At 47.5% G+C, this 25,588-nt stretch overlaps 1 protein-coding gene across 4 annotated transcripts; it reads left to right on the plus strand.

Annotated features, from left to right (window-relative positions):
* Positions 1-1,031: 1,031 nt before the first annotated feature.
* On the plus strand, positions 1,032-25,377 carry cv-2 (crossveinless 2). Of its 4 annotated transcripts, none has more exons than XM_033377776.1 (7): positions 1,032-2,365; positions 14,345-14,733; positions 17,019-17,101; positions 21,135-21,237; positions 21,305-21,487; positions 22,318-22,530; positions 22,619-25,377. In XM_033377776.1, exons 2-7 carry the CDS (start codon positions 14,523-14,525, stop codon positions 24,094-24,096), a joined length of 2,271 nt encoding a protein of 756 aa, XP_033233667.1. In that variant the 5' UTR covers positions 1,032-2,365; positions 14,345-14,522; the 3' UTR covers positions 24,097-25,377. The 4 variants fall into 4 exon arrangements, with proteins under 4 accessions (XP_033233667.1, XP_033233670.1, XP_033233671.1 ...); XM_033377779.1 differs by having other exon boundaries at positions 1,032-1,314; XM_033377780.1 differs by having other exon boundaries at positions 1,032-1,295.
* The last annotated feature ends 211 nt before the right edge of the window (positions 25,378-25,588 follow it).

Genomic DNA, 25,588 nt, shown 5'->3' on the forward strand with positions numbered 1-25,588 from the left:
TGAGCGTGACGTCGCGCGCTGCGTAGCCACTGAAAATTGATTTGTTCCTTTTGGCTATAAAAATGATCTGATCTGATCCAGATTCAGCAATCTGATAGATATGATCATTATCTATGATTCTGCGTTTTTAGTTTTCTCGAATTTGCAATATTATGGATGCCACAGATTTTCGCCCTTTGTGGGGGCGGAAGTGGGCGGGGCAAACTTTTGAAATAAACTTGTATCAGTGACATATCACAGAAGTCCGGATATAAAACGTCGTTCCTTTAGCTCTTATAGTCTTTGAGCACTAGGCGCTGATAGGGACGGACAGACGGACAGACCGTCGGACGGACAGACGGACATACGGACAGACAGACAGGGCTCAATCGACTCGGCTATTGATGCTGATCAAGAATATATATACTTTATGGGGTCGGAAACTTTTACCACAAATCTAATATACCCCAATACTCATTTTGAGTATCGGGTATAAGAAGCGCGAGCGAAAGAAGAAGAGACATCACGGAATGCCAGCTGACAAATTCTACGGGGGATACAATAATTGGCAACATTTCTGGGAATTTGAATTGAGCCCAGGCCATGGTGCTGGGGGGCGCAGGTTATGTTCCACTTGTTAACACTTTGCCACCGACAAGGTGTTCATTTCCCCGAGCAATGGAATGGAATGCGAGTGCGATTGCGGACTGAAATTCAATTCACTCTCCAATCATTGTGCTGCGAATGCGACACCGATGCCGACACCGACACCGACTTTGATGTTTGGCAATTACATACGAGAGTTCTATCAATCTATCTGCGGGCATACCATACCATACATTCGCCGTTAATTACTGCAGAGCACAGCAAAGAGAAGAGGCTGTGTGTAGTATTAGCCCGGGCCCGGGGTCGAATGGACCAAGTTCGAGCCCCCAAAAACTAAGGAAGCCAACATCCGCTGCTGCCGCGCTGCAACAGCGCTGCTTTAACTTCGGCGAAACAGACACGAGCAGACACGATGCACGAGCAGGCAACACGTTCGGCAGCTCAGGCTCGGTCCGCATCGGCCAGTTCGTTCAGTTCGACGAGAACCGGCGAACGGAACGGAACCAAACCTGAAAAGTGCCTGAGCGAAATCGAAGAAAACCGAAGCGAAGCGCCAGAAACTGTCGTCGCGTCGTCGCTGGTTTGGCCCGGAAAAACACTGCACAACCTTTGTACGGCTGAAAATTGCGCGCGCGTCCGAGTGTCAAACGCTGATCGTTCCGCTGATTATCTATAGATCTTCGCCGATCCACCCGTACCATAGCCATATAGTACGTTTCACCACAAAAAGTAATTCCCACAATCAGATTTCCGCCAAAAAAAAAACCTAAATCCAACAATCAAATTTGCCAATAAAAGGGCGACGGCGAAATTCGTTATCAACGAAGCTGTGTGTGTTTCAGCTGTGATTTCTGCGTTGTTTGTTGCTGATTTTCCCCAATTTTCCCGATTTGAGAGGAGAGCGCCACAAAGTTCCACAAAGAAGAGAGAAATCGAGGCATTTCCATTGTGCGCGGCGACAAAAGCAAATTGGCGCGCAATTTCATTTTACTGTACTATACACTCCCCGCGATTCACAATTCTCAATCTCAATCTTAATTCCGAATGCAAATTGCACTCGTCGCACACAAATTGAACCTTTGACAAGCGGCAGGGGCCCAGAAAGAGGCAGCAGCAGAGACAACGTGTCGTATGCGTAATCTGTGGAGCCGCCTGCAGGGAGGCTGAGGAGGTACTCTATGAGAAGGGGAGGAGGTTAAAAAGTGAGTGAAAAAAGGTACGAAATATTCCGCGTGGAAATCGAAATTGAAATGAAAGGCGCGCGCCGTCTCCAATAAATTATGCGTTTGCTTAAGAGAATTCTTCTCATGGTGAAGCTCTGAGCGGAGTGGAGTGCCCAGTGCGTGTCCGTGTCCGTTTCCATGTCCCCCTCTCATGCCACACTCTCTTGTGCCAAAGAGAAGAGGCACTGAAACAGAAGCCAATTGAAAATGCGATTCATATCGACACCAACAAAAGCAACAACTAAAACTACAACTACGAGTACACCAGCAATTACAACAATCTCAGCAGCAGCAGCAGAAGCAACAATTGCGCTGGGCTACAACACCTGCCCTGCCTCCCCCCGCCACCCAACAACCCACAGCCGCACTTCAAACCCCAACACTCACCGCAACCCAGAAGTGATCCACAGGCGAGAGGCGAAGGCAGCAACAACATGTCAAGCATAATTAATTTCCGATTCTGTTGTTACGAGCACTGCCGCCGATTCCTGGCCCTAGCCGCCACCGCCCCCCCGTCTGGGTCTGGAAGCGCCCCCGATCTGGAAGTGTAATTACGGGTAAACTTTGCGTCTTTACTTTTCTCTTTTTGCAATTAATCTTTACCCCCACCGCCACCCCATTCCCTTCTGGCTGCTCTCTTAGCAATGGAGATGGGAATCGCTGACTGAGAGCGTGCGATTTTGTTTTATTATAATGAGAAACATATAAACATTTCATTTCACTTCGTGTCTCCGTCCCCATCCCCACCGTATCTGTGTGTGTGTGTGTGTGTATGTGTATGTGTGTGTGTCCGTGCTATCTGCCTTTTGTTGTTTCAACATTTTGCGAAAATTGTTGAATTGTTTGAATTCTATTATCACATTCGGACCGCTCTGCAGCTCTCCGGCAGTGCTGTCCGGCTCTCCTGGTCGGTGCCCCTCTGCCACACCACTCTCGAAGTCACAAAGACTAGACACCCACTTGGACATGCACCTCCTCTACATGCTGATGTACATATTTACTACTCGTACATACATATGCACTTATGTAAATATGTACCTATGTGTATGGAATTTATAGTCGACAAATCATCGCGGGAGTGTCTTGCAAAACGGAATCAGAAACAGCTCAAATTACAAAAATGTGCCAAATTATGTCCGATCCGTATCCGTATATGTATGTACACTCGAACATATACATATGTGCACATATGTACGTATGTATGTATGTTGTGTCTGTGTGTGTTCTTTGAAAGTAATTAATATAAAACATTTGCATAGAATTTTGCCCCGTCGTAATTTACTCTTCGAAGCTGCTCGAAAGTTTACTCGGAATGAATCAGGAGAGGAGAGAAGAGGAGAGGATTTTCCAGTGAAAATCTTGTGATTAATCATTTACTCCGCTGAAAAGAGTTACCTCCAATTTAGGTAAATTCTCTTATTGAGAGATTAAGAGGAATTAGAAAAGGAGGCTCTAGTGCAGTACCGCTCTTTGAATGTGGCATGAATCACTCGTGAGACGCATTGTTTATCCAATTAGTAACGATGTGTCAAGTCCCCCCCTCTGGCTGATTAATAGCTGCAGCAGCTGCAACTGCCACTGCCACGGACAATTGCAATTGCAACTGGGATTGTCACTAACCTAATCGCCGGCAATTTCCTGTATTACATTGACATAACCATAAAAAAGCACGAGTATTATCCTCGAACACAGAGAAAGAGAGAGCAGGGCATACAATGAGTTGGCTCATTAGGAGGGAAGGGACTGAAGACTGACGGCCGAAGACTCGGAAGACTCTGAAAACCGAAGACCGAAGACTGAGGCTGCTGCTGAGTGGCAGAGGAATAGCTGAATGGCAGGACACAAATACAAATTACGACGAGGGGTAATGCCAATGCCAAGACACAACACAACAAAACACAAACCGAAAAGCAAACAGAAGAAGCAATAAAACGTAAGAAATGTTGGTAATAACTGCGTATTGCAGGAGGACTGTGGTGCGGAGAGGATTAGCAAGAGGAGGGGGGTTAGCAGCAGATTAATATGAATGTACACATTGCGGTGGATGTGGATGCGTCCATGAAATGTCCGTAGAGCAGATATCTGAGCCAGCAGTGAGCGACCGACTACAGGCGACACTAGGCCTAGATGACAGTCCCAGGTACCTATCCAGTGCCAGTGCCAGTGCCATTCCACAGTTGCAGTGGCACTCTCCAGCCTGCACCCTGCACCATGCACCCTGTACCCTCCATTCTCCCGCCACTCCCTCGGCATAGACAATCGGACAGAGCAGAACAGAACAGACTCTCTGGTACTCCTAGGTGTCGCCTTTTTGCTGTTGTTGCTGTTGCTGCTGTTGCTGTTGTATTTCTGTTCGCTGTATAATAAAAATGCAACCATACCAGTTTTAGACAACTGACAAACGGCCAACACAGTACACAGCACACACTCACACACACTCTCAGGAGAGTGGAGTGGCGGGGCCAACTCGTTTGCCCCTTCTGCCCACCATCTGCAACGGCAACAGCAACGGCAACTACTACAACAGCAACTGCAAAGACTGCAGCCACAACCACAAACTGCATGTGAATTTGGTTTAAAAAAAAAAAAAACTATACTCGTACTCGTACTCATACCGGAGTACTCATACTCCAATGTATAGAGTAGTATGTGGCAAGTGGGGATACCCTTGACAAAAGGTAATTGCAGCAATTGCAGTGCATAATATTGTTTGTGCAGCATTAAGGATTAGCCAGGACACTCCCCCAAAAGGAGATGGATAGAACATTCGATTCGGGTGGATATGGGATCCCACAATCAGAGCATTCCATATTCGGGTTGGGTTGCCTTCCTTCATAATAGAGCTCTCTCTCTCTTTCTTTGCGTCCGTTCACGCACCTGTCCAAGGTAGAGCCAGGCGGTCTGCGATCTGCGATCCACAATCTTCAGCGGGTCTTCAGGACTGCTCCACTCCGCACCACAGCCATGCGATGTCGAATGGGATCTGGGGTCTGGGGACTGGTGACTGGAGACTCTGCAGGTGTTTTGTTTGTTTGCCGGACAGTTGCTTGATTATGCTGCTGCTGTTGTTGTTGTTGTGCTTGTTGCTGTGGCATGCATGGAATAGAGGTGGGGAAGGGGGGACTCTTGTGACACTGCCTGCATAATAATAATCCGGCAATTAAAATATGATCGCATAATAACTCCACACTCGTGCGTCTGCTTATGATTTATGGTTCAGCTTGTTTGGGCTCTGCTCTGCTCTGAATTTTTGGCTTATTTATAGAGAGAGAGACTAGGTCTGCTCCTCACCGCTCCTCCCGTTCCCCCGCTCCCCTCTTCACTTCCCGTCTCTCCGCTGTCTCAAGCCTGTTCGCCTGGAGGCACTTTTTCCTCCTCTGGCTCTTCAGGGATGGCTGCTGCTGTTCTACGCGTACGCGAAGGTAAATTGCTGTCGCCAAGAGCCAGACGATAGAGCAGTCTTATCTGCCCCCACCCTCTTAACGTGTTGCCTGCTCTGGACCTGGCCCGAACCGGAGTCCGGGGACTGGGGCCGGCTTGGCTCGTTTCGTTTTGGCAAAACCCAAAACAGAAGAAAACAAAAAATGAACAGTAAAAAAATCATTTGATACGCTCTCCGTTTTGGCCTGGTCCACAGCCGGCCCTGTCTCTTCCCCCCTCCCGCTCCACCTCTCCCACTCCTCCCGCGCTTTGACACGGCCTGTCCGACTGTTGCTTCTAATAAATAATTTTAAATGCTGACTGCAAACGAAATGCCAAACGGAATGGAAGTGAAGTTTAAGTGTAACCCAATAGCCAAGTCGGGCTCTTAATTGCCTGCGTGGGATGCTGCTGTGTGTAGCTGCTGCTGGGACTGCCACTGCCCCTGCTGTGGATGTTGCAGCTGTGCATGGTTGTGGGGAAAGAGAAGGGGGAGGGATAGGCAAGTAGGCCAAGTGCTCACTTTGGCGGGTCCAAAGTCTTGACACGCATTTCGGGGGTAGTTCCTGCGTGTGAACACCCCTCTCCCCACTACATGGCCATGACGTCAGCTTCTTTGTCGCCATATGTCTATGCCCACACAGACACACAGATACACAGAAGGGGCATGCGTCATCGCAGGTTAGAGGCAGCAGCGCCAACAGCAGAGTCCGTCGAGTGCAATTTCACCAGCCGCCACACAGAGGGAAGGAAGTTCTGCGTCACATACTCGTACTCTAGCAGTGTGCCCCCCAGTATTCCGTGATAATTTCGCCATGACACGCAACACACACACAGATACTTGTTGTTGTTCTTGCACACAATCAAAGAAACTAATTAATATTTACAGAACAATGCAAAGCCAATAAAAATTCCTCAGATAAGATATTAAAAATAGAGTCAAAAGAAACCCACATACATTTGGTATCTGGTGTATCTTGTATCTGCTGGATGTGCTAGACTAGGCGGCGGGGGCTATGCGATAATTGGAGAGTGGAGATTTATAGGAGAAACTAGAGGGGGAGGAATTGAAACACCATGGAGGCTATGGCTGTAATCTGCTGGATCAGTTCTTGAATAATCAGCGTTCTGTCTGATTCGAATCGGTTTTCCCCTGTCCATACGCATAGAAGATACTTCTATTCATTAAATGAGCCTGTGCAGCATCATCAAATCGGTCTAGTCCTAGGGTTTTTAGATAAAAAAACAATTCCAAATAAGAGACACTATTCGGAGAAGACATTTTTTCAATTTCCAAAGAAGTGTCTCCTTGGCATTCGGGGGAGTCTTGTGAAGTCTTAGAACTTTTTGTCATCCAGAAAGTAATTTATTTTATTGGAAACTGCAGAAAAGTAAGCTTTTCACCCTCCCAGACTGTAAGCCTCCCACCCAAAGTGGAGCGGAGCATAAATATTTGTGAAATGGAAGCAGACATCAATTGATATGAGAGAGTCCCATATACTCTTTCCCCCCCCCATCATCCAGCTTGCCTTGGGGCTGAGCTGAGCTGCCTTGCCCCATACTGCAGCACACTGCCGCACACAGAGAGAGAGTCAGATATAAGCTAGATTACTAATACGCCGTTTTGTGCCACATTGTGCTTGCTTATTTACAGTCAGCAATTGCAGCAATTTACTTAGTGCAGCCAGACAAAATGGCGGCAATGCCAAGCCAACACATGTGCGTGTGTATGTGTGTGTGTGTGTTTGTGTGTGTGCAACCTTGCTGACAGCATTTGGTGCGTGCCATTTAACTTGACAAGCTCATTTGTTGTAGCCACAAATGCACCAGCAACAGAAACAAAAACAGAAACAGCAACAGAAAACGATAGCAACGATAGCGCTTTACTTCGCTTCGGTTCGCATATGCCAAGACAGCACAAAGCGAACATTTGTTTAAAATATTTATTTATTTAAGAGCCCAGGGCGGGCCTGGCAGGCAGGCAGGCAATGTCAAACGCCATTTGGCAGTGCTGAGGAGTTGAAAAAACAGCTAAAGCAACAAGAAGCTCCAGATACCTCACTCCGATAGAAGATACACGATATATAGTTATCCGATTTAGATCAAAATCACAGCTCACATCTTCTACCTAAATCGTAAAACCCTGTAGAAAGGGTATGACAACTGCAAGGAGAACAAACATATATGTATCTGTAGAGAGACAAAGAGAGAGAGAGAGAGAGAGAGAGAGAAATATGCGCCATAAAGCACCTTGATAACAGCGCTCGTGTGACACTGCCTGGCCCTGCCTCTGGCTGTGGCTCTGGCTCTACGGCCCATACAGCGTTTTGTGGAAAACCAAAGTCCAAAAAGACGTTTCATTTGTTTGCAGGGAAGGGTTAGCAGCGGTTTAGTTTAGATGAGCAATTTGTAGTCGCAATTTCACACAAATTATGCAGATACTAGAGTGACTCCTCCCCCTCCCCCTCCCACCAAAGCACCAAAGCACCAACCACCAGATACGATTGCTGCTGGCGGGTCTTTGTGGGCCATTCGTATGGAAATGTATTAATGTGCATTTATGTATGTATTTCCTATGCAAAATGTATGTAAGAGACACACACAGCAAAGAGATATGTATGTAGGGAAGCGAGAGTTGCCCATAAAATATGGAAGCAAAGATTGTGATAATAATCATATGTTAATTTCAAATCAGCGTTGCCGAAAGATACACACATAAACATACTAATATATGTGTGGTATGGAATGCCAATAGCGATGGAAAACATGACCGAAATAAGGGTCTGGGTTTCGGAAGAAAATGCCGGAGAGAGAAAAGCAAAAAGGAAAGCTTAAACTAAACTAGAATCCCCCTTTCACAAGTGATTCGGTATAAAAACAGATATGTTCATTAGCTTTGGGCCTGAGACTAGAATTCAGAGCAGCCGCGATTTGGTCGGAAATGGTTGGCCGTAATTGAATTAACACCTACATACCGGGCCAAAACAGAGAACAACAACGAGGCAGCAGCAGCTCGAGATCGGTGGCATATTCAACGTCACGACACGACACAGTAGCAACAGACAGATAAACAAACAAACAAACAGACAGCCAGACAGACAGAGTGGCAGTCAAACGCGAACGAAGCTGATCAAGTGCGACTGCAGTGGAAAACACAATGCCACCCGACTCTGATTGGGGCAGGGACAGAGCAGAACAGATCAGAGCACACGGGGTACGATCCGTACGATTGCATGTCAAATCGTCAAGTCGAACACTGAAATCGTAGAGCGAGGAGCGAAGATATATGAGCACATCAACGTGAATTAACAGACACGTTAAGAGATAGCCGATCTCCAAACACGAGACCGGAGAGGCAGTGCCTAGCTGCCAGCCTGCCACAGAAACAGAGACACAGAGAGACAGAGCGACACTGAACGCCAGACGAAAGACGAAAGACTCTAGAAACGAACCCAAGAAGAGCCAGTAGAAGCGGAAGTAGAGACACGATCTGATCTGAATCATGGGTGAGGAATTTCGTGTCCCCCATGCTACCCCCTTCTGCCGTACTTCTCATCCACCGCTTGCATATGCACAGCAGATCACAGATCACAAATGGAGGTAATATCTTTTATGGCCATATCGGGTTTCAGGCAGCCGCAGAGAGCGACAAAAATATTAGCGCGTCTCGGTGGCGGCAACCGGAGAATCGTCACCAACAGAACGGGCTGTGGATCAGTGTATCAGGCGGCGCCTGAAATGCTACCCCCCGGCACCTGTGCGACGACCCATAACTCCAACCCCCCTCCTCCTCCTCCTATGATATTTTTTCTTTTCACAAGATATTCGAAAATATTCAAACAATTCGTATTTGTTTGCTAATCAATAAATTTGCCTGTGAAAACCATTTTGATGATTGGAATCAAACGGAACTACTGGTAGAATCGCCGGAGGAGTGGGGATAGCGGGATGGGGGGCATACCGCAGCTGAGATACCCTTCACGAAACATTCAGATTGGAAGGATAGTTTTTGCTGTTCTAAGGGATTTAATTAAGATAATCTGAATCTCATGGGGAATACCTTTAGGTACCTCCTTCGTTCCACCATACTCTTTGGCAAAATAATCTCATTGGCAGACGAGACTTGTTTTCCCTGGCGACTGTCATTGGCTAAGGGTAGGGGTAGAGGGGAGTTTCTTCTAAGAATTTTTAAGTCGTTCCCCTGGCTTTTTCGATATTGTCATTAAACAAATGTGCCAAAAGCGTCGCCGATACAGAAATAATAACAACAAATAATAGCCGCCGGCAGTGGCAGTAACAAAAACAACAAATTTCGGGTTTCGCACGTCACTTGCTGGAATTCCCGTAAATCGTGTGCTCAAAATTTTTGGTTGTTTTCTTGGGCTCTGTTTTTTGGCTCCCCCCTCCCAACCCATCCCCTTCCCACATTTTGAGGTGGTTTTTTTTGTTTCTAAAAATTGTTTACAGCTATACAGCAGAGGTCTTAATGGTTGTTGTTGTTGTTGCTGCTTCTGCTGCTGCGGTCATCTTCGATCAATAAATCCGGTTTTCAAACTAAAACGGAGAGTGGGAGAGACAGGGACAGGGACAGAGGCCACAAATATTTCGTATACGTAGTTTTTTTTTTTATTAACTTTCGCCTAAATAATTGCACAATAAAAATTGTTTGGAATTTCTGTTTATTTTTTATTTTTTTTGCTCTGCTCAAAGTTTGACTTTGGATTGGACGTAGATATATATGTATAGTTGATCTGCATATCTGCGGCCTAGGGGGCAATGTCTGTGTATCAATTAATGTTCTGCTGTCTCGGGCTATTTATAGATTTTGTGGTAAATTTGCTAATAATACTCAAATTTCAGCGAGGCAGCACACACACCCGCACCCGCACCCTGAAGCCTTGGGTCTGCACCGTCCACAATGAGCAGTTGGAAATGCCACATGATCCATGATTCATGGCAAAACTCAGCATGATCTTCATCTGAATAGTAAATGTGCTCGAATATGAATATTTTGGCCAGGAATCGGAGGAGATTGCTGATCAGCGACGATGATCGGAGTAATCTGCTGCAAAAAAGGCCTTGAATGGATGCTGCTAATGCTGATTGGCCAGGCAGTCCACGGGCAATCAGCATACAGATCAATATGTTCACAGATCCATAGAAGGAAATCCGCGAATATGAGTTCCAATCGATCGAGTGATAGCTCCTTTTGGTATCGCCAGCCAATCAAACTGATTTTGGAAAAACGATGTCAAATTTAAGGTCTTAATTTCGAAGCCAATAAAACGGGGTTAACAAGTCTTAATCAATCGGATGAGATCCATAAATTGTTTTCACTTCATTCTCCCATAGAAAAGCCGTTTCTCATGGGAGAAATCCCGTTTAATTAAAGTACGATATATGATGTGTGACTTTTATGGAGCTCTTACTCCGGCACATTTGGGGGTTCAGTTCGCAGTGCTTCGAGCGCTATTAAAATCGCATTACCATTGCCCCATTGCGAGAGAAACTCCCTGCTCCAGGACCGGTTGGAGGTCTTCACTGTGGTCCTTGCACTCAGCTATTTTCTCTTGCTATGGGATGGGCCACATCGATGAGGATGATTATGGTGATGGCTAATAGCTTTGTTAGCTCTTGTCTGTACGTTTATCTGGGTTGTGACTTTATTATGTCGTCGATGCATTCATTCATTCCATTCCCATTCGCAATCGCATTCCCCTCTGCTCCTGACATATCAAATTCGTTGACTTTTGTGGCTGTTGTTGGGCTGGCCCATTGTCTTGGGCAATCGTCATCGACTTAAGGCTGGGTATGGGTTTGGGTCTGCGTTTGGGCCTGGTCCTCATCTGGAGCTCAAGCTCGAGCTGGGACTGGGGCTATGGATGAAACTGCAGTTGTAATCGTTTCCCCCAACTTTCAGTGTGGTTTCGGTTTCGAATCCGTCTGCCTGTCATGTGAATTTGTACCAAATAGAGTTGAAAACTTGAACGAGTCTTGCCCCGAAGGCCTGCCATTTGACAAATGTGCGTTTTTAGCCATCTCATTGTTGTGGCAAACACAGACTTCGATATGCAAATACATTAAAATTAGTTGCCAGGCAACCAACAACCGACAAACCCCAGCACGATCCGAATCAAAGTCTAAGCTGGAGATGGAGTCGGAGTTGTAGCTGGGAGTCGTGTCTTGTATACGCGCTCTTATGGTATTTGCCTGTTTCGCTAAAGAGTTTCTTGGCTCTGCTTTGGCGTCATTTGAATGGGGGATTACGACTGATCTCTCAGCCTTAATGGTTATGCTTTCAATGCTGATGTGGCCGCTGATGTTGTAAGAGGAGCCAGTGCATTCCGCTGTTAATTGAATTAAGTCGGCGACATGGTCCACTCCGAGAGTAATTGGCAGGAGGTAGTCCACAGAAGGGCCACAGCCAACTTGCACTTCTAGCCAGGCTTTTAAAGTGGAACCTGCGATGGAGAGTGTGATAAGCCATCGGCCTGTCTTGGCTCTCGGCTCCCGGGGCCGGGCCCCTTCTCGTCCAGCGACTACCTACTGCGCATTATTGGGGTCCCCGTCTAGACGCCGTCTGCGTGCCATGTGTAACGTAACCCTTTCGGGTGAAGACCCAGACCCAGAGCTACACCAATTTGTTGCCTGCTGCCTGCTCCCCTTCAAGTGCAATGCAACCCCAGAGCCATGGTGGAGTTCGCTTAATTGCTCTGGCCTTGCCGCTGGACGCCATGTCGGAACCATTAGAAATCGCAGTCGGGAGGACAAAGTGTATAATCACTGGCCGTGGAGGTACTCTTAAGTAGCACTCTCAGCCGTCAGCTCTCAGCCCTCAGCAGTCGGCCCTCAGCCATTTTAATTGGCACGACATCGTCAAAGTCTGGGAGCATGCAATGCCGCCGCCGGGCGCTCAATTATACACATTACCGAACAGAGAACAGAGAACCAAGATCTAAGCTCGACTTCTCATTAAATGGCTCTCGCTAATTCTCACTATTGCCCCACTAGGAGTACCTATTTATAGCCCCAACCTTAGGCACAGCTGCCGTCAAAGTGGCTTAGTTTTTTTTTTGCTCTTGACAATTTCCCAATCGACCAAGCGTCCGACACTTGTCACTCGATCGCACATTAACCCCAGCCAGACGCTCGACTGATTTGGCAATTCAGAAACTGCGTACGCCGCATGGCACAGCACACATGTGGCACGATCATCATCAGCCGCGGCAACAGCAGCAACATCATCTTTATGAGCCTGAACAATGAACCCACACGATAAGCCGAAAGCAAAGCAAAGCTCGACAACGATCCACAGCGATCCACAGCGATCCACAGCGATCTCCAATCCAATTGAAATCAACTTCAGCTTCAATGTTCTTTAAGAACTGTATTTAAAATGGAATAATGTTTCTTGAACGGGGGGAAATCACTTTGACATTGAAGTTGGATACGAACACGAGCATTACATAATGCCGCAGAACCAGAAGTTATCTTCCCGTTGGTTGACTAATGAATGTATTAGTTGTGCATTTTCCAACGTACTACAGCGTCTATTGTATAGGTAGTTGCAACTTCTGTGCTGTTCGAGGATTGTCCTTGTCAACTGCGTGAACCGCTTGACAAATTGCAGCTAATCAACAGTCAACGGGAACAAGAACAGCGGCGTATCTCGGTGCTCCGCTCCGATCCGATCCGGTCCAATGGGCACGTATTCGGTGATCGGCGTTGCCGTTGCTGCATTTGTGTGTTTTTGTGTACGACATCTTATCAATTGCAGAAATTAACATATTATTCAGAGCATTATATAGTCATATATATACATATATATGTACACTCGTACTCTTATCAGTCGCTTAGTTGTGTGTGCATTTGTGTCTGTGTGTGTGACCAATGCCTTAGAATAAGAAGGGTATATAGAGTTTAGGGATGATCGATTTCGCTTTCTCTCTAAAACTGCCTCAATGGTATACCCAAGTCGATCTTTTTTCCTACATCCTCGGTAGTTGTTCGCTTCACTGACATTTGATAGGTCAAGCACCCACCTATTTGGACATATTTTTCTCCCACTCGGCTCGATTGATCGATGCTTTGAGCAATGTGATCGGGGACTGCTGCGTTGGGGATTGGATTGGTGGGATTAAATGATACATAGAGCTCTATGGCCACAGAGAGATTCGCATCCGCGTTGGGTTCGGCTTGGTTCAGCGTTTGACTGGCGCCACTTTGAAGCTGCCAGAAGTCAATAAAGTGCCAACAGAGAAACTGAAAGAAACCCAAAAATCTTTGGCCAATTCGATGGCTGTAACTGGTTGGTTGTTGGTCGGTTGTTCAAGACAAATAATAAAAAATTATGCGGCTACAGAAACAGCAACAGCAATCGAAATTAATTATAACTCAAACAAGCATTACAATATTCCGTAGCTGGCGCCAGCCAGTCAAAGATCATTAACATTTTTATGATCGCCGACACCCGAACAAAGAGCCACCACACATAAGGCTCATATCTGTTGTTACCTGAACACCCGACAGCCGGCAGCCATAAGATACACAGATACAGATACAGACACGGACAGTACGCACCCATAAATCGCAAAACTAATAATGTCCAAGTTGTCTTAACACCTCTTGATAGACGGGGAATGACAGGGGCGGGCCGGAGGCTGCGCTGATGATTCGCAGAATTCGTATGTCGGTGAAAGAACGAACCCATGGGCTAGCTTCGAGCGATTCGGGCAGAGAAATCTATACCTCTATCTCTGTGGACATCATCTTATGTTCTGAGTACAGACTGGTGTCGTAAATTCCAAAACGAAATGATTTACTGGCCAAATTTCATTCAAGGGCGGCAAGTGCAAAGTCTCTAGGTCAGACCAGAGCCGCGGCAACAGTTGTGGCACGCACACAGACACAGCACAGCCTGCCACGGATTCTAAATTTAATCGGAACAAACAACAAATTTGTATTTGTAGGTACAAAGTGGTACTCGTGCAACAAAGCACCTGCTCAATATCCAAACAATTATATTTTGACTCGCTTGCTGTTATTTTTAATCTAACCGGCTTGATTGTGATCTTTCATTTCTCATTTCGCCCCCGAAAACAATATATTTCCTCCAGTCATAATTCACCGGAGCAAGTGCAACCACAACAGCAACAGGAAAAGCAAAAAACGGATACAGTAACAACGGATTCGCAGGAATCGCCGCGGGGAAACAACAACCACACCCCCCAAGGAAGACCATTGGAGAGCGGAAAACTAATAGAGATTTCTGAAGTACTCGATCGAATTGTGAAAATGTGTTGCAAATCAAGCGGCAAGTGGAAACCTTGTGGGCCGTCTCCATCTCCCAATAGACAGCAGCAGCAGCTGCCACCAGAATCAGCATCCAAATTGAGTCGGCAAACACATTGGAGAACATTTCGCGTCCCTATTCTAGTACTGATCCTGCTCTCGATGCTCCTCCAACTGCAGACGGCTGCCGCCGGAGTCGGGGATAGTCTCCATGGTGAGTGCTCTCATGATCGTGGCGATCGATCGATTTAATGTATTGTAAATACTCGTGTGTGTGTGTAAGATGGCCTGATGGGAGCGTGAAGCGATCATTTGATATTTACGAACTATTTTCTTATTTAATGGGAACTGTCTAATCTGTGGGAACTGGATTCAATTTAAGCCCTCTATAAAACCGCTTCCATATAGGACATTTTGATTTCTCTATTAATGATCCTTGTTACGATGCACGTGAAGACAAAAATCGAGGACCTACAACTAATTTTGTCGTTGGCAATCTTCTGGCCATAAGCTCCATTTCAAATCTGATCGTAAAACTCCGAGACTGAAATTGAAGCTGAAACCGAAACCGCATCCACCTCGAGAGAGCTCAACACATTCTTCCAGAACTTAAAAATATTATTAAAATATTTCCAAGAGTTCCTCCTCAGCAGTCCCTCTCTCCAGACTTAGTTATGTGTTATGGCTATGATTCATGGACTTTAACTGCTTTTAGCTGTTTTTTTACGAGCTTATAACAGCTTCGGCTGCCAGCAAGCAGCTGGCATCTGGAGCTATTATACTCGCTGATCGCATCGGCTTAGTTACTCCGATCACTTTTCCAGGGAACTTCACGCAATTGTGTCACTGAGTCATCATCTGCATTGTGACATTGTGATCGACTTTGGAGGGTTGTACCTTCGCTGGGTGCTGCCCTTAATCGGCTGTACTTTGTCTCTGAAAATAGTTGTTGGTCTAACTGATCTCTCTCGTTCTCGCTCTCCTGTTGTTATGCGCACGCTCCCCTGAACACGTGCCGCCTCCACTCCCCACGGTCTCTTCCCGTTGTGGCTGGCGCCTAATCTGCGAACTGTGATTAATTAGCAAACGGCGCCGCCGACGCCAGCCGCTGAAGGGGAGGTGGAGGGGAGGGTATGGCGGGAGCAGCTACCGCTCTCCTCTCGGCTTCTAAAACATTTTTGAGTGGACTTTTTTTTATCGGGTTTCGAGTGTGTTAAATGAAATAAAAAATCGCATAAATTAGATATATTGCAGTGCCGATAGATCGGGTTACTTGAGCCAAGTTCATTAACTGTTCTGTCCCCCAGCGACGGAACGGAACGATAACGATGAAGCGACGAAAAGAGAAAGGAATATAGAAAGTCCCCGCCGGCAAACGAGAAATTTTTCTGGTTGTTGAGGGGAAATATTCCACTTGATTTGTTTATGAAAGGGTGAGGGTTTAGGGATGATGTGTGCGGTAAGGGATCCAAACAGCAGGACACAATCGTATAGCAGGAAAGAGAAGAAATACATGGCAATCCAGAGGTCCATAATCAAAGGGTTTTCTTTCCCTCGACGCAGAACCCCAAACAAACAAGGGAACAAATTATATAGATTGCACAATGGCAAGGAGGAAGCGGGGGATCAAGCAGTGGATAAGTCCTAAAGCCGCCCACTAAGCGCAACAGCAGATGAAAAAAAAGGTTGCTCAAATGCATGCTCTCTCCCTCCCTCAGTTGTAGCGCCGGCGTCTTCATTTATCACTGCACACAAAAGAGAGAAAGGGAAGGAGAGTGGCCGCTTGCATTTCTGTGTGTGTGCGTTTATCAGCACATTGCAGGTGGTCTCTCCTCCTCCTCCTTCACCAATACAAAAAGAACAAGTGTTCGGTCTTGGGCTCGGGTCACCTCGTCTCCCTCTCTCACTCTCTGTGGTTTCCGTTTGCCTCTTTCATTGCTGCTGCTCTGTTGTTTTTCTGGAACATGTTTCGACATGCACTGCTTGGTCAAGGTGTATTCATACAAAGGTGAGGCATCAATCCAGAGGACTCTCAGTAGTCGTAGGCAAACAGACAAAGACAATACTAAGAACGATTCAAATTCCTCACCCTGTATAAGTGGACCATTTGACTTGGCGCCGGCGGCAGATCAGCAGGTAGCGGCACAAGCAGAGGAAGCCGAGCCCCAAAAGGTAAAACAAACAAAGAAGCATGCATTCACTCTCAAACGGCTACTCCGATAAGTGCCCTAATCTCTTTGACCTGCATGGTGATGGGGGATAGGGGAAGGGGTTCATTCTTCATTTTGGGTCACGTGCTCGGATACCATCTCTCCGTCAGTGGGCGATTTCCGGCGATTCTCGTTGCGTGTTTGTGCATGAATGAATAATCTGTGTGTGTTTGCCGAGTATTATTACGTCAAGAGGCAGGAAATGATGGAGACGGGCGATTTACGATCCCCCGATAAGCCCAACTCTCACTATCTTAATCACTAAAAAAAAATGTATTTCCCATTTCAGGCGATCTTCTGTCCTGCTCGGTCGAGGGAGAGGAGGTTCTGACGGGTATCCAGAATTCCAAGTGCTTTAAGTGCATCTGCCAGGTAAGTTTCGGAGGTAGTACCAGTTCAAGATCGTCCATTCGTATCCCCAGCCCAAATCTGGGCGGCTCCTGGGATCCTTGCCAAGACTTGGACTAGGACTTGTCCTTTGGCCTCGATAAAAAGTTACTTAAAGTGGAATGAAGTGAAATAACATAACATGGCCAACACGGCCTCAGTCCTGAAATAAATCTCATGTACTGTCCTGTCCTGTTCTGCCCTGTCTGGCTCTCTGCATGAGGTGACGCCAGTGTCCAGCCAGCAGGACATCCACACGCAGACACATTTCATTGAAATAGAATCCTTAGCTGCCTGCCAAAATGAAAATTCAGAAAATATTTTAAATGTCTGTGTACATGGGACTGTCCGTTTGTCCACCTGAGGAGAGGAGACAGACACACCATACATATCTGTGTGTGCCAGCTGTCTTTTTATGGAGGGGCCGGCTGAAGTTATTTCTCGAAGAAATGCAGGAGTTGTAGATCTGGCCGGAACCGGAAAAAAATGTTTGACTCGGTTTGCATTTGTTTGGCTTCACCTTCTTCTTCTCTCTGGCTCACTCTCGCTCTACGGATCTCCCCCTCTCTCTCTATCTCCTTCGCTCTCGCCTTTGAGTTTTTATGATCCAAGGTCGTCAAACGGGTTTCGACGCTACATGACAATCGTTAACCACAGCGTAGGACGGGTATGGATGGTATGGGTAGAGCTAGAGGTAGTATGGCTTAGCGATCGTTTGACAAACACTTGGAGCCGGTACCGACGGGCTTCGATCCCGGGTCTCCGCCACTCTTCCAGCCCCGCTTCCCTTCCCGACTTGAGCTTGAGGTTGAGCTTCGTGTCGTCATTAAGCCAGCGCGTGCTCATTTGGGGGAGGGGGGAGGTAGGCCTTGGTTAGGGTTGCCAGATAGCTGCAAGTGGGTCTGCCTGCCGCTAATTTAACGCTAAGCGCTGCTAAACGCCGCTGCTCCAATTTGACCGACAGACGCCGCCGCCGCTGCCGTCGAAGCTGGCGCCGATCATTCCGATCGATGCCATCCGATCGGGAGCTGCTACGCTTCGCTTCGCTTCGTCCGACCGACCCCCCGATCGATTGATCGTCGAAGCTCTTTCGCTCCGGGCTAAGCTTCGTGGTGATTATTATTTCCACTGTCGCTGCCATCGTCGTCGTCAAGTGGGCGTAACCGAAATTAAAAAGCAGCAGAAAACACAATGCTGGCGCCACCTTACTGGGAAGGCGCCATGACCAGCCTGCCGTCCCACTCTAGCGCGGCGGCCCATGCTGCATCTCTGTCGCTCCGATCGTTCGACAGTCGATACTCTCTGTTGCGTCGGCGCGCAGCTCATTAAAAGTTCATGAAATCGAATTGAATTTTTGTGTTCGTTTGAACCTCTCTTAACTCTTCACGTCTTGCCTCGCCTCGTCTCTCTCCCCATCAGAAGCTCTCTTGCTCCCTCCACCATTCTTTTAGGGCTGCCAAAAAAGTTCCCCAATGAAGTGTGCAAAGCCTTCAGCTGTAATTTGGGGGAATCACGCATAAACCCGATACTTTATGGCAGCGCGACTGTACCCGTACTCCACTCCCACTGGCATACTCATTATTCGTGCGAATACTCATGGGTGGGAGGGTGGTAAGGGGGGGAAAGTTTTACTACTGGCGTTTATTGTCCAAAATATATTAGTATATAAACCTACATATGTATACTCATTGAATATATGTATACATAGATACTCGAATATGGAAAGCTTATCCCGTCAAGGACTATCAAAGAAATTGTCTCTCAGACAGTCTCTGACTCCCGCGTCAATAAATTTTTCGTTTTATTCGTTTATTATGCTGAATCCGCAGAATTTCTTTCCTAATGGTTTATGATTTTAACAGTTTTTATGTCAGGATGCCCACTCAGGATGATAGAGAACTGTTCACGATAGACATTTTCGTGAAAGCTGCATGACTCTTGATTAATATTAATGAATGACTTATGATCAGGAAATGGAAATCATCGGAGGATGATGCTACGGAGAAAGATTGAATTAGTAGATTGTGACTATCAATATATTGCATTCCGCATGAGGCAGCAGGAAGCAGGCAGCAGAGCGGGCATTCTATTCTTGATTTGTGCAAGTATTTCAATTATTTCGTTTTTGTTTAGTGAAAACCAGATCTGGCCAAATATTCAGGTCTGCCAACTCCTTTCTTGCATATTCCATTTGAATTCCATTCGATTCCGAGTTCAATTCCACGACCAATTCGAGCCATAGCCCCACAAGTGACAAAATACACATGACCATAAAACCACAAGACTGTCATTACCATATATACTCCGTGTCTAAAGAGACTGAGACTCTAACCTGGCCAAGTTTGCCGGCCAAACGTTTGCCGTTTGCGCCAAGAAGGAGATGGAGAGCGAGAGGGGCAGCAACAGAAACAGAGACGACGCAGAAGGAGAGGAAGTCGAGGACGGTGTTAAAACTGATCATGTTTTGTCAAACGCAAGGTCGTTAGAGGCCGTTTGCAAATGTGGTTCTGCCACTGTGGCACAGATAGATACACACGCACACACACACACGCTGCCGCTGGGCAACAACCATTCTACATAGCCATCGCTTGGGTTGCCATCGTGGCGCCTCTCTCGCGGAACGGAGCTGGGCACAAATGTGCTTTAACTTTCATGTTGGCTGAACATTTTTCCATACCGGTTCCAGATTAGAAAGAAAGAATTCCAAAACATAAACAGCTGGATGGAGATGGGGATAGGAGAGGGGTAATGGCTAATGGGGAATCTGAAGGGGAAGAGGGTACTCTGTGGACAATTCCATGTCGCTGCCAGATTTCGAGAACTTTTGAGCTTTGAGCCGAGACAGAAACCGATTAAGGTGATATTCAATTCCATTTTATGGCTGCCACAAAATAGAGAGAATGCCATACTAAAGTGGCATTAAAATTCCAACTAGCAACTGCCATTAAATCTAATACGATGATAAACATCTCCCCTCCGCTCAGACACCCATCGAATTTTCATTTTCATAACAATTGCAAATGTTGCTCGTTGCAGTTTCCCCCCTTATCCAAATTGAGATCCAATCTGGTTTCGTTGCACTAAATTATTCACACAGATTCACAGACACACACAGTATACGAATGCACACTGAAAACCCTCTCGAGACACCCAGACATTGTTCGGAGCAACTGCATACAAATTAGTGAAATATTTTGCCTGTTTTTGGTCGACATCTATCTAGATTTATAGATACATTTACAATTAGCGGCGGCCCCAGCAGCCGCAGCCGCAGCTTCAGCTCCGACTCGACTCGGGCCCGGACTGGGTCTGGCTTTAACCTGTCACAGTTACAGCCACCAGTCGGACACACCAGCTGCGCACAAGGGTTAAAGGCAATTGCATAAGCCTGGCAAGTTGCAACAATTTGACTTATGATCGACATCAATTCTAATGGGCCGCGTTGCAGCTGTCAGCATGTCGTTAACGAGCAGCAGCAAAAACTCCAGATACATAGGTACACCTATGCACCAATAGATACGAGTGCTCTCGTGGCCATAGGCCATACGATTCGACAAGCCAAATGGTGTGATCAAAGGTGGTGGGCAGGGGATTGGGAATCAGCTAACGAGTGGGGCAGCTTTAGGGATAAATTACCGGAGCATAAATCATCCGAATCCGCGAGAAACACTCTGCATAATCCCGGTAGAGCCCCGTTTCCCCAATCCGAGACAAAGTCAAGGCAATCGATACGCCCCTGTCTGGATTTGCTAGCGTAAATTACAGCGGAGGCTGGCTGACTGGCTGGCTCTGGCTCCCCGAAGGTCAGAGTGCACAGCTTCATTGAGCAATTGCAAATGGCAGGCAGCTGTTGGGCTATAAATTAGTCCAGAGAGAGGGTTCGAGATGCAAATCATACGCTTAGCGAGTCTGAAAGTCATCTCTTACTCGTGAAAATTGCGCACACGCCACATGGGATCGTCCTTCCTAGTTCTAGAGCCACCACATTAATTGCGTGTCCCCACATTGGTCTCCACAGAATGGCTTTGTGAATTGCGCCAAGAGCTGTCCGGCCATCGACGATTGCTACTTGCTGGAGTCCAAGCTGGAGTCGAGCGACCCTTGTTGTCGCAAGTGTAAAGGTAAGTCCCCGCAGAGAGAAATGGCTACAGAAGGGAGTCTTTGATCGGAGATTCCTTTGCTCAATAGGTTGCATCTTTCGCGGGCTGCCTTATGAGAGTGGCGCCGAGTGGAGCGACCCGGAGGATCCCTGTAAAACGTACAAGTGCATCGCCAGTGTTGTCACCGAGACAATACAGAAGTGTTATTCACAGTGCGACGACAACCAGCTACAGGCACCGCGCCCTGGCGAGTGCTGTCCTTCCTGTCAGGGTAAGTCCTTACCTAACATCACTCATGAAATCACTCCGATCCGATTCGAGCCGAGCGATTCCACCCAGTCTGAGTGTCAGAGCGTCAACATCACTCACTAAAATTAGCTGCAGCCTCAGACTAATGCCTCATAATCGCCAGACAATAGAGAGCCGGAGAGTGACAGATGGACAACAATGTGTCCACAAAGCGATACACTGCCAGAGGGTTCTACGGGTGGATGCTGAAAGATGATCGGCAGAGGGAGAGATAGATAGGAGATCGTTGCCCAATACTTAGTGGAGGATCACTTTCAGTTCCTGTCGATGTAAGGCGCGATCATTCAGCTTCCCCTTTGGAAACACCTCACAGATTGAGTCCAAGCATGCTTGACATTCGATATACAATCAGATTAAAGATCATTGAGACTTCTTTATGACTCTATTATCAAATGATTTATTCATGGGGCATTCCGATATTCGACTCGAACCGTCTTCCGATCTGTTTTGATCCGTTCTGCCCCTCTGTTATTGTTGGCTCTGACCGATCTGCTGGTTTATGGGCTTTAAATTGTCTATTAAGGTGACAATGTCGCCCCATCCCCATCCCATCTGAGGAAACAACAATATCGGAGACCGGACCAAAAAGAGACTGAAAGTCCGTGAGCCCCGGGCCCTCGTATGAGTTGAAAACCCGTTTCAGCGATCGCATTCGATAGCCGATTCGCCTTGTGGAAAATTTCTTGGCTTGCGGCCAAAGATCGGAAAGCGATCTAAATCATATGCGATAAAATAGGCCGATGTCTGATTACTGATGTCTGACGGGATTCGATGTGCTTAACTCTTTGGCAGGTTGCAAGATCAACGGACAGACGGTGGCCGAGGGCCAAGAGGTCGTCGCCTCGATCGACGACCGCTGCTTGGTCTGCCATTGCGGCGACAACCAGTTGACCTGCGCCAAAAAGACCTGCCCCATTCTGCAGTGCCCCAAGACGAAACAGAAGCAGCACCCGAACGAGTGCTGCCCACGCTGCACGGAGCAGCGGGTCTTCATACCAGTGACAGGTGAGAAGAGTCCCAGCCCCTCTCAGCCCACCCACCAGCCACCCTAATGTACCCTGTTCCATGTCTCTCCACTCTCTTCGTTCTCCAGGAAAGTGCATCTTTAACAACAAACTCCACTATGACAAAACGCAGTTCATGCCGGACCGATGCACCAACTGCACCTGTCTTAACGGCACATCCATCTGCCAGCGGGCCACGTGCCCCATCCTAGAGTGCGCGCCAGAGTTCCAGGAGGACGACGGCTGCTGTCCCCGCTGTGCGGTGGCCGAGGTGCGGAGCGAGTGCAGCCTGGAGGGGATCATCTACAAGAACAACGAGACGTGGAACATGGGCCCCTGCCGGAGCTGTCGCTGCAACGGAGGCACGATCCGCTGCTCGGAGATGCGCTGTCCGGAGGTCAAATGCCGGGCCAACGAGGAGCTAAAGCTGCCGCCGGGCGAGTGCTGCCCCAGGTGCGTGGAGACTGCGGGCACCTGCACAGTGTTCGGGGACCCGCACTTTAAGACCTTCGACGGAAAGTTTTTTAGCTTCCAGGGCAGCTGTAAGTACCAGCTGGCTGCTGACTGCCACGGGCACAGCTTCCACATCCGGTTGACGAACGACGGGCGTGGCACGAAGCGCTCCAGCTGGGCCAAGACAGTGACTCTCAAGCTGCACAACCTGCGCATCAATCTCGGCCAGAAGCTGCGCGTCAAGGTGAACGGGACGCGGGTGATGCTACCCTACGTGGGCCGAGCCGGCGACCAGAACGTGACCATCGGTCGGCTGGCCGAGGACGGGGCTGTCCTGCTGCGCTCAGAGATGGGCCTTGCCATAGAGTGGGACGGAAGCGGTTTCCTCCAGGTCTCGGTGCCTGCCCACTTTAAGCACCGGATGTGCGGCCTGTGCGGCAACTTCAATGGCAGCGGGCGCGACGATCTCACAGGACGCGACGGGCGCCCGCACGGCGACGACGAGGTCTGGCACTTTGCCAACTCCTGGAAGGTGGGGGGCCCCAAGTCCTGCTCCCGCCAGCGCGAGAACATCGCCGCCCTGCCCACGTGCAACAAGCGCCGGTCGAGCTTCTACTGCCAGCCGCTGCGCATCTCGGAAGTATTCGGACACTGTGATAGTAGGCTTAATCCCATCAACTACATCGACTCCTGCCGCATGGACGTCTGCGAGTGCCCGTCGGGCAGCTGCCACTGCGACAGTTTCGCGGCCTACGCTCACGAGTGCCGCCGCCTTGGTGTCCAGCTGCCTGATTGGCGGAGCTCCACCAACTGTCCCGCCGGCTGGAGACGGAATGCCACACTCGCGAACTTCCTGGACAACGAGTACTACGGGGATAGCTTGAGGCGCTTTCCCGGTCCAGGCTCTCTCAAGGGGCGGCGCCGAAAGCAACAGCAGCAGCACCTGCAGCATCTGCAGCAGAGGAGCAGGCAGAATCAGAATCAGCAGAAACAACACCAGCTCCAGAAGCAGAATCAGAATCAGCTCCTGGACAATGAGTTCATCAAGAAGCATGTCCCCAGCAGCCTGTTGCAGCAGCGTGCGCCGGATCGTACGCCGCCGCCACTCCACTGATTTGTGGATTGAGAAAGAGAAAACCCCCCCTCTGCCATAAGTTACTACACGCACACACACACGTACACTCTCTCACACTCGCACGCACATTCTCTCAAAGCGAGTTCCGCTTTTCTTAGCATACTTTTGGCGGAAGCCGAAAAGAGTTTAGAGAGAGTGAGAGAGTAGTTTAATCCGCTCCCATGACAGACAGACACGACAGACGCGACAGACAGGCAGCAGTATTACGCTGAAGCATTACGTACAGTACTTTGGAACAGGCAGATAGATGTAAAGATGTAATGCACTATACATCAATGAAACTCATCCTCCAACTGTCGCCATTTCGCATAGATAGACTAAGTTTTATTTATTTTAGCTTTAGTAAAGGAATTTTCTTGATTATATTAAACGGCTCTATACAATACCTACTATATATGGATATATCCTGTATTGGAAGTACTATTATGATGATGACGATGATGATGATGTTTGTTGTGTGCGTGTGCCTGATTTTTTGTATTTGTATTCGTGTATGTGTGGACTACGTTACGCTAATTAACAAATTGAACTCTTGCTAGAACTCTTCAAAGGTCCTCTAGTTAGCGTCTAAGGAAACTAAGAGGTAGACCTAAACCTAGCTAAAGTTTGCTTAAAATTTAAGACCTACGCCTAAGTCCCCCAGACAACAACACCTAGAACATCTACTACTAACACTACTACAATGCTACTATACGTATGAGAATGGCACAAACAGTATTTTTGCTTAGTTGAAACTTTGAACTTGAACGAAGCCTAGAGTCCAGAGAGATCCGTTCAGACCAGATCCATCTCCAGTCTCTTACTCTTACTCTCCTACTCTTCAACTAAATACTTAACCATCTCAAAGAAGAACTTTCCAATTACTAATTCCGCGTATAACCTTATCTTATAACCTTTTTACCCCCCAAAACTGTGTTAATATTTATAAATCCCTACCTAAATATGAACTTGTCTCTCCAACTACTCGTATTTAACCGTAAACGTAAACCGTCAGAGTAATCCGAAAGGAACTCCGTAGGAACACGAAAGGAGACGCTCTTTGCCATTTTTTCAATTATATGGATTAATCAAGTTAAACTTTAATTAGTAATTTACTTAACTATAAAGATGCAAGATACTTCTTGAAATATACCATAGTATGGCTGGATCTGTAAATTTTCCAGCAGAAATATCCTACAGAGAAGAAAAGAACAAAGGACACCCCAATGCAACAATTGCAAATGGATAAATGAAATTAAAATATACGAAAAAAAAATCTAACGAGACATGTGTTCATATTCGGGGATATAGCAAAGTGCTATATCATCGGTTTCGCAGGCACGAACTCCCGCCACAGTCGCAGACTCAATCGCACTCTCAGTCTCAAATCCAACTCCATTTCCCGTTCAGACTGAACAAAGAATTGGAGACGCTGCGTCTGGGGAGTCACGGAAGGAAGTTAAGTGAGGCAAGCACTCCCAGCAGTCCAAAG

The sequence above is a fragment of the Drosophila pseudoobscura genome, chromosome 3 (genome assembly GCF_009870125.1).
Source record: "Drosophila pseudoobscura strain MV-25-SWS-2005 chromosome 3, UCI_Dpse_MV25, whole genome shotgun sequence".
NCBI classification, from domain to species: Eukaryota; Metazoa; Arthropoda; class Insecta; order Diptera; family Drosophilidae; genus Drosophila; species Drosophila pseudoobscura.